At 44.2% G+C, this 21,768-nt stretch overlaps 1 protein-coding gene across 6 annotated transcripts in view; it reads right to left on the bottom strand.

The window, feature by feature from the left end:
* Positions 1-21,768, bottom strand: part of DMC1 (DNA meiotic recombinase 1) — a 530,416-nt gene that overhangs the window by 255,715 nt on the left and 252,933 nt on the right. For 5 of the 6 annotated variants that reach the window (XM_040359476.1, XM_040359474.1, XM_040359473.1 and 2 more), the window contains one exon: positions 7,783-7,874. The exons of the other annotated variant lie outside the window; for it this stretch is intronic. In XM_040359476.1, coding sequence (XP_040215410.1) covers positions 7,783-7,874 — 92 coding nt within the window. The remainder of the gene's footprint in view (positions 1-7,782; positions 7,875-21,768) is intronic. 6 annotated transcript variants of the gene reach the window in all.

Genomic DNA, 21,768 nt, shown 5'->3' with positions numbered 1-21,768 from the left:
GCCTGGACTTGTGCACCTTGATCAGACGGGCTTTATCCCAGGCAGAGAAGCCAGAGACAATTCTCTGAGAGCAGTTCAACCTATTCACTGGGCTCGCTCCTGTACGTATCCCCAGCCTTACCTCATCCTCTCCATCGATTCCCGAAAAGGCATTCGACCGGGTTGACTGGTCGTACTTGCAGGAGGTACTTAGGCATTTGGGCCTGGGCCCCCGTATGCTGGCATCCGTTTTAGCCCTTTATTCTGATCCATGTGCACAGGTGAAGGTGAATGGAACCCTCTCTTCCCGCTTCCCCATTAGAAACGGCATGAGGCAGGGGTGTCCCCTCTCACCCCTCCTCTTTGCTCTGGTACTGGAGCCTTTGCTCCGTACTGTTAGAGCTAATAGTGATATCAGGGGTTTGCAGATTGGGAATGCGGAACATAAGATTTCGGCTTATGCTGATGTTCTTTTCCATCTAGCGAACCCCCTGATCTCGTTGCCAAACCTGCTGAGGGAACTTAAACATTTTGGAACTATATCCAACTTTAAAATAAATTATGAGAAATCTGAGATCCTCCCTGTAAACCTGTCCCCGGACCTAGCGAAGAGACTTAGAGACGCCTTCCCCTTTTCATGGACCAAAACATCCCTACGATACCTAGGTGTACAGCTTACGGATAGTTATGACGCCTTATACAATGCAAACTTCCCTCCCCTGCTTGCCGCGATTAAGGCGGATCTTTCCCAATGGACTCGCACTGCCTTCACCTGGTTCGGCCGGGTGAACGCAGTGAAAATGAATGTTCTACCGCGTATCCTTTTTTATTTTCCAATGCTCCCGATTAGATTGCCCAGACTGTTTTTTGACCGACTCACTAGCATGCTGACTGAGTTCATCTGGAGCGTGCGTAAACCCCGGATTGCTCTTAAGACTTTGAAGCGATCTAAGACGGAGGGTGGACTGGGACTCCCTGACGTTAGGCGATATTACAGGGCGGTCGCTCTCCAAAGGATATTAAACTGGCGTTTCCACTCTCAATCGAAGCTCTGGGTGTCTCTGGAGAAATGCCTTGCGGGGAGGAACCTGTCGTACGCGCCGTGGTTGCAGCCGGAACACAGGGGACTCTCGGAGACGACTTTCCCGTTGACGGTGCATGTGCTCGCGGTCTGGGATAGGCTGAATGCTACGCTTAAACTGTCTCCCCCTGTGTCGCCGCTGGCCCCATTGGGTGGCTTCCTTTGGTTCCCTCCGGAAGAGCAAATGGCCTTTTTCGGGTCGTGGGTTGATGATGGAAACGCCAGTTGCGGGAAACTTATGAAAGAAGGTAGACTCCTGGACTATGATGCTCTCCCTGCAGGGAGACAGGGCCCGCGGATGAATTTTTGGCGCTACAGGCAATTGCACCATTTCTTTGAAAAGCAGGGCCATAGGATTAGGGACCCATCCTCTTACCCCGTTCGAGCGTCTTTTTGTTGAAGACGAGCCTACCCCACACTTAGTATCGGAGTTATATCGCCTATTGGGCTCGGCTGCCCCTCTGCCCGTGCCTGCCTACATACGGAGGTGGGAAAGAGATCTGGACCAGGTCTTCACAGACACGCAGCTGACCCATCTGTACCGCCTCACCCATTCTTCCTCTGTGGATTCTAAAACCCAAGAGGCAAATTTTAAAATACTGTCCCGCTGGTACCGTGTGCCAGCGGACATGACGTGTATTTATCCCGCTGAATCCAGGTTGTGTTGGCGTGGGTGCGGGCACAGGGGCACGCTTGTCCACATATGGTGGGGTTGCCCCTTGAATGAACCCTTCTGGGCGGACGTTAAGGATCAGATTCTGACGATCACGGGGATAGACATCCCCCTCTCTCTTGCACTTTCTTCTCCACGTTCCAACAATTCCTCTGTCACTACAAGAAAAGTGTAAATACCACATTTACTTAACGCTGCCAGGAGGCTGCTTTCGGCATACTGGAAGCAGTCCAAGGTCCCTGGTCGTAAGGATTGGATTTGTGTGGTGAGTGCTATCGGAGAGGCGGAGAGTTGGGTGGCGACCTGTCGTGACCGCCATGAGCGACATCTGGCCGTCTGGGCGCCGTGGGCAGACTATGTCGCGGACCCTGATTTCGTACCCTCTAGTTTAGACGTTGCTCTGTTGGAACTGGTAGAGCCCTCCCTTAAGGCTTGCAGGCTCTCGCTGAAGCAGAACCTGGGCCCTCTAGTAATTAGTCGAGGAGGTGGAAAGATGGTACTGTTGCTTGGACATGGAGTGGTGAGCCCGGTGTGGAGGCGGACGCGTTCTTCGTCAGCTTTGAGGTACGCACTGTTCTCCTATCTTTTCCTTTTTTCCTACTTTACTCTCTTCCCCCCTTTTTCGTTTCTTTCCACAACCCTTGGGTCTAGCTTCTTCCTCTCTAGACCTCTCCCCTCCTCCCCCTCTCTTCCCTCCCCGGTCTCTTTTTTTTTCGTTTCACTTTTATCTTGTCATTTGTTGCCAGTGGGAATTTTATGTCAGTGAATGTTGGGTATGCTGTGAGGTCGGCTGGGGCAAGTTGTTGGACTGTACTTAGTCCCATGACCCCGCCTGAGTGCCTTTGCTAATCCCCTGGCCCTGACCCTGTGGCTCACTTGGGGGTGGTGGGTGGTTAGTTGGAGGCCTAGTGCCCCCCCCTCCGCCCTTGGGGTGGGTTGCAGGTCTGGGCCTAGGCCCTGAGGTCCTATTGCTCCTCCCTTTCTCCCCTTTAATTGGCACAGCACTCATACAGGCTCCCTGCCCTGTTCGTACCCGGGTTCCGGTGGTCTGGTGGATGCCCTAGCTCTGCCCCCTCCAATGCCCCTAACTGCAGTAGTTTGCCCCCGTGCTCTTTCCAGTGGCTGCCCATCTGGCTGCCATGTTGCCCAGAGGGCTGGGGCAGCGGCTGGCGTCCCTTTGGGTGCTGGCTGCTGCGGCAGCCCTTGAGACCGAGTTTATGTTTAACATGGACTGTTTATATGTACATATACACAGTGTGCGATGTTTGAATTTTATTTTGACTGCCAGACGGCCCTGCGAGGCCTGGTCTCAACGAGTAACGCCCTGTGGACATGCCTGCCCTTTGTTTTATATGGCTTTCCCCACTTCCCTTTTCTATTTTTGTTTCCCTTTTTATTTCTTCAATAAACACGGATTATACAAAAAAAAAAAAATACAAAAACTATGGATAATGAAAAAAAACCTTGGTGGAACATTTGGGTCTATGAGAACCAGATAATGTGTTATAGTAAGAAAAAGTCTCTTCTTCTAGGAAGGTGAAGGAAGCAGCATCTGACAATGAATTACTGGGAGGATCCCCAACAGAATCAGAGATGTTAGACATCTCTGCGTCAGACTCCGTCAGCTAAGGTGTTTGTTTTAAACCCATGTGATTATGGCAGGCATGTCCAAAGTCCAGCCCGCAGGCCAAATGCGGCCCTCGTTCCAGTTTAGTACGGCCACCCTGGTGATTTGGAGATTATATATAAATCTATATATATATATATATATATATATATATATATATATATATAGATTATATATAAATCTATATATATATATATATATATATCTATATATCCATCCTCGGAGGGGACAGGGAGTGGGGTGGGACAAGCGCTTCAGATTACATACAGGAGGATCTCCTGTTTACTCAGCGGAATCTCTAATAGGAAGTCCCGTCTCATGGGCTGCCATTAGACGACTGTTCTGTCTATCATAGGAGGCGGGACTTCGTATTAAAGAGGCCGCCTAGTAAACAGGGGATTCTCTTTTATGTAATCTGTTGCCGCTCATCCTGCCCCCCTCCGAGGCTGCAGATGGGCATCGATCAGGCTGCACTGATGGCAATGGTGGGTCTGCCTTCAGGGTAACGGTGGGTCTGCCTTCAGGGTAACGGTGGGTCTGCCTTCAGGGTAACGGTGGGTCTGCATTAATGGCAATGGTGAGGCTGCAGATGGGCACTGATTAGGCTGCATTGATGGGCACTGACCATTATTTTGCTTCACAGTTCTTTATTTAAAATTAATATTTTTTCCTGAAACTTCCATCTTAAAGTGAAGGTGCATGTTATACGCCAGTAAATACGGTGTATCCAAATAACACACTCGAGCTCATCTCTTCACTACACACAGCCACAAAGGCAAGATAGTTCTTGTTGGACAGTGTATTAGAGCTCGGACGAACACATTTAGACCGAATTTTAATGGTTCAAAGAACGTCAGGCAAAATAGTCGGCCCTTGCGCATATTCACTTCATCAAATCTGGCCCTCTTTGAAAAAAGTTTGGACACCTCTGGATTATGGGTAATCAAGTTGCACCAACTGAATCATAAAGCCCTGCATAACAGAAGAAAACACCTCTCCTGTAATATAGAAAAAGGAATCTGCACCTGAGGATGAAAGGGGGGGGGGGGGGCACCAGAAATAGCCACAGATGTAGAAGGATAAGACTGGAGGTATGTGTGGAGAAACAATGGAGCAGAGCTGCACAGTAAAAGAATCCTGTGGGAAAGAAAAACAGATACAGTATGTATGCATTTCCTGCTCCCCAGTGCAGCGTTCTGCCCATTGATGCAATAGATGAGTATAGCACAAGCTACACAATAAAGAGGTTTCCCCATTCTAATGATATGGACAGGTAAAGAAGTGATATCAGAGTGACACATAGTGATTTTAATCCCTGGCAATAGTGCCCAGCCAGATTCAGAACTTCAGTAACAAAAACACCACACACACAACCTCAGGTTTAAAAACAGGAAAAATCCTCAACACAGCAAATAGGCTGCTAACCACTTTAAACAGTACGTCTTCAGAGATGGGGACGTATGAAATGTCGCAGCTCTAGCCCCAATAAGGCCACAAGGAATTTCCAGATGTACTGGACTTACATAAAAGTGGAGCACTGTGTCAACTGGTACACAGACTGGTTATCACTGATGACTGCAGAACACCAGTATACCTAATGATCTGTAAAAACCTGTGCTTATTGGCCAACTGGAAAAACTTGCATGATTTCCAGTAGCCAGCCTGAATCTACCAGTAGGCAAAATTGAGCAAGGGTGGCATAATAGGCGTAATGGCCTTAAAGAAGTTTGCCTTGAGTTTTTTGTTCCCAGTGTCCATTTTTCCTGTAGACAGCAATATACAATACTAGAAAACTTACTAGCAAGCTGTGCCCCTCCGAAAACAAAATAGAAAAAATGAGCTATTTGTGACTTAAAGTGTTACTAAACCCAGGACCCTGCATTCACTATATGTAGTCTCCCACAGTACACGAAAATGCAATTATTTAAGGAAATATAAACTGCTTTTCTGATCAGCAGTATAGAACAGTCTTGTGACTTCTATCAGTGTATGGTTAAAGCTTGTAGGAGGAGTTTTCATTCTACCCTGTCTGTCTGGGGCTGCATGACCCCTGATCCTCTGTCTGGACAGTGCTACATAGGCCCTGTCCTGATCACATGCACTCTCCCAAAAAAAAAAAAAAAAACTCTTTAGCAACACACCAAACTGAGCATGTGCAGAGTGCCCCCAACACTCTGTACTATCAGGAGGTGGATTGGGGACAGTGAAAGAAGGAAAAAATCAGAGAAGACAGGATCAAACAGCCTTTTTACACAATGTGGAGGATTAACCCCCTTAGGTTCCACAGTGAGTATAACAAGCATGCGTTACTGCATATACAGACTGATTTTACTGTTGTGGATTTAGTAAAACTTTAATTGATACACATTTTTTATGTACGTGGCCGCAGATGCAGATAATAATAGAGATAGAAAATACTTTAGGCAGTTATTGGGAGGACCTTCACATTAATCTAGATTGAAACTAACCAAAGGAAGTACATATGGCTTTATTCTTTAGTCGCCATTAATTAGGTTTAACTTTTTATAAAAACAATAGTTTTTCTGAAAAATAAATACATTAATTAAATTGTAAAAATCACAAGGTAATTACATTTTTTGATACTTGGCTATAAGAATTGCATTTCTCATGTACCAATTGACATATGTGAGAAGAGGCTGCCCAATTAAATATGAAAAAAATCTGGTCTGCATGGTTAGACTCCGCTTGATCCACCTATCTTCTCTCTCCATGCCCCCATGATGCTGGCTGCTGAGACTACTTAAGTCCGTTTTCTGCGGAAAACTCCTTGTTTCAGTGTTTTGCTTTGCTTTGTCAGATGTAAATGCCATTTATTCTGCTCTTTCCTTGTCCTGCATCCTGCTGCCTTAAATCTACCCCCTTATTTCTGATCCCAGCTCTGATTCCTCCCCATCTTTGCTTGCATCTCTAGTATTCCCTGCGACCTGTGCTCCTCATCTTGTATATGATGTACATTATGTATATACATAGGGCCAGATTCAGAAAGAAGTTACGCTGGCGTATCTATTGATACGCCGCGTAACTTCTAGGATGCTCCGGCGTGTCTTTTTTCTGTATTCAGAAAACAAGATACGCCGGAATTTTGCTAAGATCCGACTGGCGTAAGTCTCTTATGCCGTCGTATCTTAGTTGCATATTTACTCTAGCGGCGTGGCGCTTCCGTCGATTTATGCAAGGAATATGCAAATTAGGTAGATACGCCGATTCAGAAACGTACGTCCGCCCGGCGCATTTTTTTGCGTCGTTTACGTTAGGCTTTTTCTGGCGTAAACTTACTCCTGCTATATGAGGCGTATCCTATGTTAAGTATGGACGTCAGGCCAGCGTCTAATTTTCCGTCGATTACGTTGTTTGCGAATAGGGCTGTGCGTAATTTACGTTCACGTTGAAAGCAATGGCGGTTAATTTGGAGCATGCGCACTGGGTTACGTTCACGGATGGCGCATGCGCCGCAAGTCAAAAACGGCAATTGTGGGGTCAGCCTTCATTACCATACAACACGCCCACTGCATGGATAATTTGAATTCCGCAGGCTTACGCCGGATCACATACGCTACGCCGCCTTAACTTAGGGCGCAGGTTCTTTCTGAATACAGAACCTGCCTCACTAAGTTACAGCGGCGTAGCGTATCTGAGATACACTACGCCTGCACAAATTTACGCCGGGCTATTTGAATCTGGCCCATGATTTGTAGTTAGGCTGCCTGTTGGGTATTTAGGTTACATTTTTGTGCTTTACTTTTATTTTTATGTTCACGGTTTGCTGGTGTGTGCATGTCTTTTGTCTTACTAATAATACATTTTATTTACGATATATAATCTGGTCTCAGTTTCTAAGTGTAGTCACGCAGATCTGGCCAGCTCTGCTGTAGATTCCTGACACTTGAACTGTGGAGAAAATGTTGACTCTTGCTGATATATCGTATTTCGTAAATTTTTAAAGTGGTAGTAAAAAAAAACCTGCAAGACAATGGCATAATGACATCGCATACTAGCGCATTATGAAATACCTTAAAACGAAGTCCCCGCAGCTGCGCCCAGTTACCGCTGAGGTGGCGGACATGTTCCCATGGCGTCTCTTTGGGGTTCATGGGCTCCTGCGCTCTGAGTGGCGGGAGCCGCAATGATGTCACTCCCGTGCATGTGCACAGGAGCCCTCGGTTTCGGCAAGGAGCTCTGAAGTTCCCGCATGATACGCCGGACCTTTAGAGCGCATGCATGCAGGGAGAATATCTCCTAAACAGTGTTTGTTTAGGAGAAATTCATTTTACCTACAGGTAAGTCCAGGCTAACCTGTAAGTAAAAATCACAAAGCAGGGTATTCAACCGCTTTAATAACCTTTTTTATAGTTAAAAAATAAATAAAAAAAATCACAAAAAAAATAGGAGGTTATCACTTACTTGTGTATGCTCGGGCATATAAAACATTGTCTAGCATTGCATCATGATCCACACCAAATCGGTCAGCTATATCTCGGAGACGATCTGGGCGGCTGAAGTCAATAGTTTCAAGGAAGCAATGTCTGATTTTTCTCCTTTTGGGTTAAATAACAGATACAATACAATACAATACAAAAGTAAGGCTGGGTTCAGATGTTCGTGCGGAGCGGCTCACAGCAGGGGTCCGGTGCGTCTCTATTCACAGATTCAGGTCCAATTTCAGTCTGAATTTTTGGCTGAATTGAAACCTGAAACGGACTAGAAGACGCACAGGACTCCTGTGCAATTTTCTCCGCAGCCGTACCGGAGGTATGTGAACTGTCTCCATTGAGAGCCGGTCACAGTCTCCTGACATGCAAATTCACAATAGTGGGAAACCAGTCTTAACCTGCAATGGGGGAAATGTAGGACCTGCCACCACTGACCTCATTCTGTAAATACTGGTTACCTAACCCATTGGTTTCAGTACTTAATGGGGTCGATTTACTAAAACTGGAGAGTGTAAAATCTGGTGCAGCTCTGCATAGTAACCAATCGGCTTCCAGGTTTTATTGTCAAAGCTTACTTGAACAAGCTGAAGTTAGAAGCTGATTGGCTATCATGCATAGCAACACCAGATTTTGCACTCTCTAGTTTTAGTAAATATACCCCAATGAGTCACTGACCCAAAACAAGGATTCATATACAGGCAATAATTTGGGTTTACTAAAAAACAATTTAGAAGGTAGAGAAACTTAAATTGTATGGGTTTACATTAGGAAAATGTCTGAAATGTATATAATACATTTACAATAAGTTTGTAAAAGTAAGCAAAATGCTTTTCTAAAGTAGTAATTGGAGGTCACAGCACTTCTATAACCTTCTGCCTGTAAATATACTGCCACCTTGCCAAAGGTTATTTGCTATTCCAGCAAATAACAGACTAGCACCCTCATGTTCACTGTAGCTGGTAAACTGACGTTTAGGAGCAATTGGGCATTTTTTCAGTAAATGTACACAGAGTTGTTTATAGTAGTTTTTAGGCAGTGGAGTTTAGAAGCATTTTTTTTATAAGCAAAAAAAATGCGTTCAGAATGGATTTTTAGAGAGGAGAGAGAGAGAGAGAGAGAGAGAGAGAGAGAGAGAGAGACCCATTAAAAACGCTTCTAAACTAAAACGTTCATTAACGCGCCATTGAAAAATGTGGCAAAACTGATGTTTTTGAATGTCGGTTAATAGCTGTCAAGTTACAATGTTCAAAAGAAGTTTTGAAATGTCCAGTGTACATGAAGCCTAAGAGCATTTTTACACTGGGGCAGGGGGGCATTGGCACTTTACCGTAATTTTAGCAGCGCTTTTCGGCCACTAGTGGGGCACTTTTAAACCCTGCTTGAAGTGGTTAAAAGCGCCCCCTTCCGAAGCGCTTTGCAGATGCTTCGGCGGCACTGCCCATGGATTTCAATGGGCAGGGATGTTTTAGGAGCAGTGTGTACACTGCTCCTAAAGCGCCCCAAAGATGTTGCTTTCAGGACTTTCCCGCAAGTGTACTGCTCCAATGTGAAAGCACTCAGGCTTTCACACTGGAGTGAAAAAAAATATTTGGGTACAGTGTTGCATGACCGCGCAAATGTCATTCAAAATGTTACAGCGCTGACAGCAGAAAATTGGCCTCGGCAGGAAAGGAGTGAAAATGCCTGGTTTTGAAGTGGTTAAGACTAGACTAGTGATGAAGCTGGGGGCTAAGTTGTGGATGGCTTTGTAAGTTGTTGAATTTAATTCATTGGTTGAGCGGAAGCCAGTGGAGGGATTGACAGAGGAGTAGCAGAAACAGAGCAACTGGTAAGGTGGATGAGTCTGGCAGAATAATGGATTGAAAGGGGGGGATAGACTATGTAGAGGTAAGCCAATGAGAAGGGAGTTGCAGTAATGGAGTCAAGTAATTTAAGAGCTTTGTTGTGTCATTGGTTAGAAAGGGTGCGTATTTTGGAGTTGTTGCGGAGGTTGAGTCTGCAAGATTTGGACAGTGATTGGACATGGGGCTTAAAGGAGAGTTCAGGGCTACACCTAAGACCTTTGCATGTGGGGATGGGCTGATAGTTTGAAAGCTGTAAACAGGTCCCCCAAGAAGGGAAGATGGATTAGCGACTTCTTGGAAGTCTGGTCAACCTTTCAGTCAAAGTACCCTATGTATAAAACACAAAGACCACCAAAGATGTGGGCTACCAGGTATTTTACCACCTGCACAAACTGTTCCCATCAGGAATATGAAACAGTGGGCAGTGCTTTCTTGACCCATTTCTTTCTAGAAAGTCTGTCACATCAGAACCCTGGGATACAAATGTTAGTGACTGTGGCACAGTGAGGCTACTTGTGGGTGCCCCCAAAGGTTCAATGGCTTGTTTAAGGTTGGCAAAGATGCAGGCAGATCATCACTGTGAGACTACTTTACAGACTATCAAGGACCTGGTAATCTGGCTGCAGGAAACTGCTTGATAGGAAAATTTTCTGAAGACTTATAAAAAGTTATAATATGTAAAAAGGTACTACAGCGCTATTACTAAAACCATATAAAATACTAAAGATAAGCTGCAGACACGGGAGGTGCACAAAACCAAAGTGAATAAATAAGAAAATATTGTGTTGCGCTGATAATCAAGTAAAAAATTGCATACATATATATATACCATATACATAAATAAGAACCCCCTACACCTCAAATCAGGGAGGTATATGTGCAAAAGATAAACAAAAACCACTAAAAAACTATAATGTGAAAAAGTTCTAATAGAACCAGCAAAAATAGTTCATGGAAAAAACACAGTTCAGTACATAGGCTAATAGGAGACAGGTGTGAGATCCACAGTCCTCTGGTGTGCAGCTGTCATTATAGCAAAAAAAACTTTCCCTTCTGGACTCCCCGATTAAACACAGGATCAGCCGCTCATAAGGAGAAAAGAAAGATATATGGTGCAAATAACGTAATAAAATGGGAAATGAACCCTGCAATACAATGATTGCACTCACGGAACCTCGATGGTAAACAGGCTCAACTGCAATCAGTCATTGAACGCCGCTCAGTGCTACGATCTCCTCAGAAGGACGGATTCGACCGTCGATCGCGTCACTCGGCTTCTCCCCCACGCGTATCGTCAATAGCCACTTGACTTATTCATGGGTTGCCATGAATAAGTCAAGTGGCTATTGACGATACGCGTGGGGGAGAAGCCGAGTGACGCGATCGACGGTCGAATCCGTCCTTCTGAGGAGATCGTAGCACTGAGCGGCGTTCAATGACTGATTGCAGTTGAGCCTGTTTACCATCGAGGTTCCGTGAGTGCAATCATTGTATTGCAGGGTTCATTTCCCATTTTATTACGTTATTTGCACCATATAGCTTTCTTTTCTCCTTATGAGCGGCTGATATCCTGTGTTTAATCGGGGAGTCCAGAAGGGAAAGTTTTTTTTGCTATAATGACAACTGCACACCAGAGGACTGTGGATCTCACACCTGTCTCCTATTAGCCTATGTACTGAACTGTGTTTTTTCCATGAACTATTTTTGCTGGTTCTATTAGAACTTTTTCACATTATAGTTTTTTAGTGGTTTTTGTTTATCTTTTGCACATATACCTCCCTGATTTGAGGTGTAGGGGGTTCTTATTTATGTATATGGTATATATATATATTTATGCAATTTTTTACTTGATTATCAGCGCAACACAATATTTTCTTATTTATAAAAAGTTATCATACCTTCTCAGAATACTAAGCTAAACTATGCTCTAATGCATGTGTACGATTATAGCCACAAGAGGAAGCTGGCCCGTGTTTTGTTGGCATAGAGTCTAAACCTCTTAAAGGTGGCAGTATATTCACAGGTAGAAAACAGAAGTGCTCTATCCTCCCCAAAATATTGGAGTAAATCGTTTCCAGTTTACCGGCCACACCAACATTTGCAAAATTAACTCAGACACAATAAAATTACTCAATTATAATAATTTACACAATATTTATCAATATATTCTCTTCGCAAAAATACATAAGTTTACTTTATATAATCATACTTAATGCTGCAAATTATAAACATGCGCCAAAAAATGACAAAAAAAATCTACTCATAAAATATTTTCAAGAGGTAAGGTACTTGAGCAGTACCAGAGTCATCAACCTATCCATAGCATGTTTTGCACCAGTGGCTGCATAACATTTTTCTGGGCAGGTTTCCTGACTACAACAATAGTTGAACATGTCTGCAAAATGTCTTAAAATTGCCACCTGTAAGCTTCACTGGAAGCCTATGTTACAGGATGACAGTACATTACCACCAATGGTAAGCAGGGCAGAGTGTTGGCACCCATAAACAGGAAAAGTCCAAACAAGGACCTTAATTGCAGGATATTCAGGTATTATTATAATAAAACCTGCAGATTTAAAATTAATTACGGTAACTTAATTTTGAAATTAGATTTACGTGCTTTGAAGAGAATTTAGCAATGGAAATTACATAAACTTTAATTACTGATGAATAACTGTTTGTGAGTTCGTATAGCTAATGAGTTCTTTGTATAAATTTTAATGAGCAACTTGTGAAATTTCACCCCCAAGTTCATGTTTTTCTCAAATGATTCTACTCAAAGTCTTCACTACATATTAATATTCTGATTTTGCAGATAAATGTGTATAAAAAATACAGGCAATACTGTTGCTCATGCTCTCTCTACTTCTCCTTTCTAACACTTAGCGATGTGCTGGAAATCGTGTCTTATAATACTCAGCTAATGTATGTTGTCTCTCCTCTGTAAACAGGCCATGCTCTTATGAGAGACACCAGAGGGTTCAGAATTGATGTGGAAATTCTGTGCTGAATTCAGCAAAGTGTGCGCCCACACAAGTGGGAAGAGGCTAAATATCCAGGGAAATAGGAATATGGCTTCAGCTTTTACAAAAGTATTGTTGTGAGGGTAAAAGTGGATGTAAACCCTAACATATAACCAGTGAAGTGAACAGCCTCAGATGATACACAGATTAAACAAATCTCCCCACCTAAGTTTTACATGTATATCTGCTGTTTTCAGCTAGGTATATTCTTTAGAAAGTGCACATCATGTTAGAGATTGTTTTCTTCCTGTTCAGCACTGGGAGTGAAGTCTGGGCATACACTGTGTGACAGCCGATTGGAGGAAAGGCACCCCCCACTCCACAAATGCTGTGAATAGACCTGCTCTCTGCTAATCCAATTATAGCACCCAATCCAACGCAAGTTTCAGGCTGGTTTTATCTTGGTTGTCGGAGATCTTGTCTGAAGTTATCATGCTGATAACAGAAGAACGGAGCAGCATAAAGACATGGGACTTAGTGCTTTGGAGAGAGATAAGTAAAGCAAACACTACAGATATATGTGCTTAGGTCAAATTTCATTTATCAGCTTTACATCTGCTTTAAGCCACACTGGACACCAAGATAGACATAAACATTAAAAGTAGAGGTGCACCGAAATGTAAATTTCAGAACCGAAACCGAAATAAAAAAAAATGTCAGGCTGAAACCAAAACCGACTTTTTTCTCTTAAATTTTTTTTTAAATAATTGTATGTATTACATGAGACATTTTAATTAGCTTCATTGATTTATTACATCAGTTACTATGACCGACCAGTGGTGGCAGACAGTACATTCCCCCCCCCCCCCCGCCATGCTGCATATTAAGAAAATCAAAATGACAGTCACAGTTCATAACCTGCATACATCAAACTGCACTGTAGTCAGATGGCTGCATAACATTCCCTATGCATCTCAGCCTAATATGCCTTAGTAGTGTTTGTGTCTTAATCTTACTTGTTGAACTTGCTGGCAATGGTGGTGGCATTGACTGTATCGTCGTTCTTGTTCCTCCTCGGCGGCGCTGGCTCCGCCTCCTCTTGGAACTTGAACAGCCGCTCTCCTCGGGCTCGGCTCCTCCCATCCCCTACGGCCATGACCCCTGAGATACGTCACGCCGCTGGGAGGGGAGCAGGGACGCTCTAAACATAGGAAGAACCGGAGAGAAGTGTTGGTGGCACTGGCAGCGTGATGGCTATTGGCTGACGCCGCCGCCGGGTACATGCAGATTGTGGAGGTGGGTCATTATCTGCAATTCTTTAGTTGTTTCGGCATTTCCCCAAAACAGCTATTTTTGGCCGATATGTATCGGTCGCCGATATATTGGTGCATCCCTAATTAAAAGTATTTTGTCATATCCATTCGGGCAGTGCTATGGAAAACAGTAAAGACAGAAGAGACATACAAAGTCTTATCTGTAACAAAAAGCCTACCTGTCAGCAGTTTTTCAAAATGTTTGCTAGGGCCTGTGGCTATGTTTACAGCTGCTCACAAATCAATATCTTTTTCCAGATATTAAAATCTATATTAGAATATTTATTTTATAGACTAAGCCATGTAACAGAAGACCGTGATTAGATTTTTTTTTTTTTAACAGAAGGAATGTTTATTGACATAATACAGCAGTGTATATGTGAATCTCAACAGTAATACAGAAGAAGTTCACAACCTGCAATGGTACAGCTAAGCCAAGAGTGTGAAGCATGAAGCATGAATGTAATAGCATATAAACCATACTATCCAGACAGCATAACTCCGCAGAGGTTTACAATAAAGTGATACCAAATAACAAATTCACTATACCACCTCCTATCCACAAAGAATTAAAAAAGGAAGAAGTGAGATGGTGGGCGAAGGAGTCCAGGGGAGATATAGGAAGCCCAACATCTACAATAAGGAAGATACGGATCAAGAGCATCATATCCCCTAAAGTGGTGTCACCTGGTAAGAGGATAATAGTCAATCTAATATAACAAAAAAAAAAAAAAACATTAAAATATACTGAAGTAAATAAACCAAAACTAATGTACTAAACTGTGGGGTGCCTAGCTTCAATTCAAGGAGACCAAATTGTATTGAATTTCCTGGGACAATTACCCCACCATGTAGGTCAACCTTTACAGGGGCAGGGTGGCATTAGTCATAGATTTCTATACAGTGAGAGGGTCAGGTGTCTTCCATTTAGACAAAAATAGTTTTCCTGGAATATTTTGCAGCATAAAAGATAAATAATTTGACAAGAGTGGCAGTTGGTAAATGATCAGGCATCCCTAAAAAAAAGAATCACTAACGTATTAGTGACCCCACTAATCACATTAATTTAGCAAATCTTTTTTTTTTCTACAAAATTGTCATATTAACAAGTTATTTCTCACACATGGCATAGGTAAACTTGCAATTACACCCCAAAAATATATTCTGCTACTCCTGAGAATGGCGATACCACATGTGTGAGACATTTCCACAGCCTATACACATACAGAGGCCCAACATGCAGGGAGCACTGTCAGGCGTTCTAGGAGCATACATAACACATTTTGTTTCCTGACTACCTATCCTACCTTTTGAAGGCACTGGAGCATTAGGACAGTGGAATTACCCACAAAATGACCCCATTTTGCAAAGCCAACACCACAATGTATATTCTACGAGTCATAATAAATTTTGAACATGTAATTTATTTCCACAAGTTTTTGGAAAATGTGGGGGAAAAATTAAAAAGTATTTTTTTACACAAAGTTGTAAATGTTTTAAATATTTCTAACACATAGCATGTACATACCAAAAATGACACCCTAAAATACATTCTGCTACTACTAGGTATGACGATACCACATGCGCGAGACTTTTACACAGCCTGGCCACATACATAGGCCCAACATGCATGTAGCACCTTCAGGCTTCTAACACATAGCAACAATTACACCCCAAAATACATTCTGCTTAGCAAAAGGGTAATAAAAAGGATTACCAGTGATTTTAGCAGGCATAGAAAGAATCTGGATTGCTGGCAATATGTTGACTGGAGTACAGATTACTCCACAATGTAATTCAGCAGATCATCCGTGAAAAATAAATAGAAATAATAAATTAGGGTTACATTTTTCTGTTGTATCTCTGGGCCTGGCTGCACTGTAAGAGGGGGAATTGCAGGTTCTGCCAAAGTAGCGGGCAGCCATGTAGGATACAATAAAATGTCTGGGAGACTAGTATGGCCCTGCCTCGTTGTGGATGGGACGCCCCATTACTAGCATCTGGAAATGTTTCCCTGCTTGTGCTTGCCACTGCACAAGGACTTGCAGTACTGCTGGTGAATGCCTGCCGATTATCTTGGAGTGCTGTGCTGCGGGAAGATGCCACAGGATTTATTGCGCTGCTGGTGGATGCCTGCGCCTCCTCAAATCTCCTGAGCCTCTTTGTTAGGATTCTTTCCTCCTCAGTTTCCATTTTAGAGTCACTGCTTTCTACTTGCTCATACTCGCTGACGGAGAGAGTTCCCTGCTACTCTCGCCCAACATACACTGCAGTATTTGTAAAGTCTCCTCGCTGTTGAATTTTTTTTTTAGCCATGTTGACAAATTACAGGGACAGATGTGACAGATGTTGATCACTGGGACGGATGTGTGCAGATGTGCACTGGGACAGATGTGCGCAGATATTCACTGGGACAGATGTGCGCAGATGATCAAAGACAGATGTGCACAGATGATCATGGATAGATGTGCACCAGATGATCACGGACAGATGTGCGCAGATGATCAGGGACAGATGTGGCAGGTAACCATGGACAGATGTGCGCAGAGGATCATGGACAGATGTGGCAGATGATCACAAACAAATGTGCCAGATGTTCACAGACCGATGTACGCAGATGATCACAGATAGATGTGGCAAATGATCATGGACAGATGTGGCAAATGATCACGGACAGATGTGCACAGATGTTCACTGGGACAGCTGTGGCAGATGATCGTGGACAGATGTGAGCAGATGATCATGGACAGATGTGGCAGATGATCATGGACAGATGTGGCAGATGATCATGGACATATGTGCGCCAGATGATCATGGATATATGTGGCAGATGATCACGGACAGATGTGTGCAGATGATCACTGATAGATGTGTGCAGATGATCACGGAGAGATGCGCACAAGATGATCACTGGGACAGATCATTTTACTGGGACAGATGTGTAAAGCTCATACACACTGATCCCCGGCTCGCAGCATAGATTCGCTCTCCTTCTCCTCACTGACAGGCTCTGTGTAAGGATGAGGAGAGCCGATCACCTGGCAACGGCTCTTTCTTTTCATAACATGATGGCTGTGATAAGACACAACCATCATGTGATCAGGAGGGCCAATCACAGTGCCCTCCAGCCAAAATCGGAGATGTGCCATGTCTGGAGGACACAAGCACATTGGGATCGCACCACTGCACAATCCCGCTCCTTCTGAGTGGCGTTCAGGAACGTCCACTCGGCTTTATATATTCAGTGGCCAGGTGGGAAGAAGTTAAAAGGGAAGTGCTCCTAATCTCAGCTTGTTACTTGTATAAAATACATCTTTCCACAGAAGCAAATCAGATGGCCAAGACCAAAGAGCTGTCCAAGGATATCAGGGACAAGATTGTAGACCTAAACAAGGCTGGAATGGCCTACCAGACCACCGGCAAGCAGCTTGTTGAGAGGATGACAACAGTTGGTGCGATTATTAGCAAATGGAAGAAACACAAAATAAAACTGTCAAAGCCCCTGGTCTGGGGCTCCATGCAAGATCTCACCATGTGGCGTTTTAATGATCATGAGAACGGTAAAGAATCAGCCCAGAACTACACAGGAGTATCTTGTCAACGATCTCAAAACAGATGGGACCATAGTCACCAAGAAAACAGTTGGTAACACACTACGCTGTGAAGGACTGAAATCCTGCAGTGCCCACAAGGTCCCCCTGCTCAAGAAAGCACATGTACAGGCCCGTCTGAAGTTTGATAATGAACATCTGAATGATTCAGAGAAGAACTGGGTGAAAGTGTTGTGGTCGGGGTGTGGCCTAGCAATGTGAAGACGTGCTACCAAAAGGTTACAGAACCAGATCGGCAACCGAACTCCTACACCCCAGGGCGGGATTCAGCGAAACTTCCGAGATAAACACTGAACCTCGCCGGGCGCCATTGCTACCGCTCCACTGCATCCCGCATGGCGACCACCACCACCGCAGCTCTGCCAATCCCCTCACGCCCTCTCCAGAATCGGTTTACCTCACAGAGACCCCGGCGGTGTTCCGATCGGACATGACCAGCACCTCCCAACACCCAAACCGCATGGATGACGACCTCCGCGCCATGCTGCAGGCCTTCCCCACGAGGTCAGATATTAAGGCCCTCATCCTCCATATTCAAGAGGCACAGAGTAGGGACATGCTAGAGGTGAAGACCGAGCTCACCTCCCTCAGAATGCATTGGACACAGGAGAGACATCAATCTCCTCCCTGGAGCACAGGGTGTCTGCTCTAGAACATAGAAAAAATTTAGTTGCGATATAATAAATTGAAAAAACTATATGAACTATAGCAAGTGACAAAAAATACAAATGAAGCAATAACAGCTGTGTAAAATCATGAGTTCAATGAAGTCCAAAGAAAAACACAATTGAAATTAATTCTTCTGTAATTCAAAATTTGAGAAAATCCACCACCAAAAGTGAAGACACCATAAGGAATGCAGGCTTACCAGATGGCAAGCAAAGATGGCTTGCGGCTGTAAACCCCAGCCCAGGCCTTTAGTCATGGACTGCAGCACACACCAGTGGAATATATCAATGGATCAAGAGATCCATCACATAGAAGCATAGGAGACGTGCTGACGTTATTGCGTGACAGTCCGAGCGGATGGGCGTTCGTTTAAGCCGGCCGGCTTTATTCAATGCTTCTATGTGATCGATCACTTGACCCATTGATATATTCCACTGGTGTGTGCTGCAGTCCATGACTAAAGGCCCGGGCTGGTGTTTACAGCCGCAAGCCATCTTTGCTTGCCATCTGGTAAGCCTGCATTCCTTATGGTGTCTTCACTTTTGTGGTGGATTTTCTCAAATTTTGAATTACAGAAGAATTCATTTCAATTGTGTTTTTTCTTTGGACTTCATTGAACTCATGATTTTAAACAGCTGTTATTGCTTCATTTGTATTTTTTGTCACTTGCTATAGTTCATATAGTTTTTTCAATTTATTATAGCGCAACTAAATTTTTTCTATTGTCTATTTGGTGTGTATATCACTTTTTAGTTGCAGCTTCATATTGGTGTTCACTTAGCGCTGTAATTTTTTTCCCATATCTTGTATTGCTCTAGAACAGTCCCGGGCATCACACAATAGCAGGGCTGTGGACATGCAGCTCCACAGCCGCCAAAACAATTTACAGCTGCGAGACCTTCCAGAGGCTACCGGAGCAGAGGATTTAGTGGCGACAGTCACTGCCATCGTCCAGGGTATGATGGAAGCCCCCCTGCAGGTGCTGGAGATCGCCCGTGTACACAGAACCCTGTGGATCAAATCCTCGGATCCTGACAGACCCCGGGAGGTCCTCTGCAGGCTGCACTGCTACTTGCAGAAGGAGCTCATCCTCCACAAGGCCTGGGAGCATAGGGCAATAGAGTTTGATGGGGAACAGATCCTGATCCTCCCGAACCTATCAAGAGCGACCCTGCAGAGACGGGCTCTACTAAAACCGCTCCTGGAGGTGGCCAGGCGACAGGATTGCATCTACAGGGAGTGCAGAATTATTAGGAAAATGAGTATTTTGACCACATCATCCTCTTTATGCATGTTGTCTTACTCCAAGCTGTATAGGCTCGAAAGCCTACTACCAATTAAGCATATTAGGTGATGTGCATCTCTGTAATGAGAAGGTGTGTGGTCTAATGACATCAACACCCTATATCAGGTGTGCATAATTATTAGTCAACTTCCTTTCCTTTAGCAAAATGGGTCAAAAGAAGGACTTGACAGGCTCAGAAAAGTCAAAAATAGTGAGATATCTTGCAGAGGGATGCAGCACTCTTAAAATTGCAAAGCTTCTGAAGCGTGATCATCGAACAATCAAGCGTTTCATTCAAAATAGTCAACAGGGTCGCAAGAAGCGTGTGGAAAAACCAAGGCGCAAAATAACTGCCCATGAACTGAGAAAAGTCAAGCGTGCAGCTGCCAAGATGCCACTTGCCACCAGTTTGGCCATATTTCAGAGCTGCAACATCATTGGAGTGCCCAAAAGCACAAGGTGTGCAATACTCAGAGACATGGCCAAGGTAAGGAAGGCTGAAAGACGACCACCACTGAACAAGACACACAAGCTGAAACGTCAAGACTGGGCCAAGAAATATCTCAAGACCGATTTTTCTAAGGTTTTTTGGACTGATGAAATGAGAGTGAGTCTTGATGGGCCAGATGGATGGGCCCGTGGCTGGATTGGTAAAGGGCAGAGAGCTCCAGTCCGACTCAGACGCCAGCAAGGTGGAGGTGGAGTACTGGTTTGGGCTGGTATCATCAAAGATGAGCTTGTGGGGCCTTTTCGGGTTGAGGATGGAGTCAAGCTCAACTCCCAGTCCTACTGCCAGTTTCTGGAAGACACCTTCTTCAAGCAGTGGTACAGGAAGAAGTCTGCATCCTTCAAGAAAAACATGATTTTCATGCAGGACAATGCTCCATCACACGCGTCCAAGTACTCCACAGCGTGGCTGGCAAGAAAGGGTATAAAAGAAGAAAAACTAATGACATGGCCTCCTTGTTCACCTGATCTGAACCCCATTGAGAACCTGTGGTCCATCATCAAATGTGAGATTTACAAGGAGGGAAAACAGTACACCTCTCTGAACAGTGTCTAGGAGGCTGTGGTTGCTGCTGCACGCAATGTTGATGATGAACAGATCAAAACACTGACAGAATCCATGGATGGCAGGCTTTTGAGTGTCCTTGCAAAGAAAGGTGGCTATATTGGTCACTGATTTGTTTTTGTTTTGTTTTTGAATGTCAGAAATGTATATTTGTGAATGTTGAGATGTTATATTGGTTTCACTGGTAAAAATAAATAATTGAAATGGGTATATATATTTTTTTGTTAAGTTGCCTAATAATTATGCACAGTAATAGTCACCTGCACACACAGATATCCCCCTAAAATAGCTAAAACTAAAAACAAACTAAAAACTACTTCCAAAAATATTCAGCTTTGATATTAATGAGTTTTGTGGGTTCATTGAGAACATGGTTGTTCAATAATAAAATGAATCCTCAAAAATACAACTTGCCTAATAATTCTGCACTCCCTGTACAGATGGGGTTATCCTCTAGCCGTTACATTCAGGAAAGCACAGTCACCCTTCACCCTGCGCTCCCCAGTGGACCTACTGGCACTTTTCACCTTCCTGGATGCCGAACTGGTGCAAGTCCAAAACTGGCTACAGATCTTCCTCAGACCGGAAGGTCGATCAGGCCCCTACACATCCCAGAAAAAAACAGCCTGCTCGCTCTCAGAGGCTCAGACGGAGATCGCCGGCTCCTTCCATGAAGAGGTCACGTGAGTCATAGGCGCCCGCCCTGGGTGCAGACCCCTTGATACACACAGGTTGCCTGCCTACCCCTCTGACCTGCCCATGCTTTTGACTTGATTTGACCCCTGGTCCCTTGCTCCACCTCCCATGTAATTTTTCCTTTTTTTCTTTACTTTTTCTAATGGCCCCAGTTTGCCTGCCTCTACCTCCTGATGCACCTGGGGTCCCCAGACATTGACATAACATGCTACCCCGTGCCATCTTTAAGGTCCTTTGGGCAGATTGAACGTCCAGACACTCCCCCCAACAGGGCACCACAACGCCAGCCACATGCTGAACTTATGAGAACTGTGTATATCATATGACGTCTCTATATGCAATAACTACTGTTACCTGATAACGCTCACTTTGTCCAGAGGTTTGGCTTCCACTCTGGGCTCCTTACATAGTAGCTGGTTACTCAAAGGCTTTAGAGCCCCTACACATCTCATAGGGCTGGAGCGCGTTAACTGGTCCCAGGACGTGTGTAAGAAGGTAATATTA

The sequence above is a fragment of the Rana temporaria genome, chromosome 7 (genome assembly GCF_905171775.1).
Source record: "Rana temporaria chromosome 7, aRanTem1.1, whole genome shotgun sequence".
Taxonomy (NCBI): Eukaryota; Metazoa; Chordata; class Amphibia; order Anura; family Ranidae; genus Rana; species Rana temporaria.
This window is presented reverse-complemented; position numbering and strand designations above follow the sequence as displayed.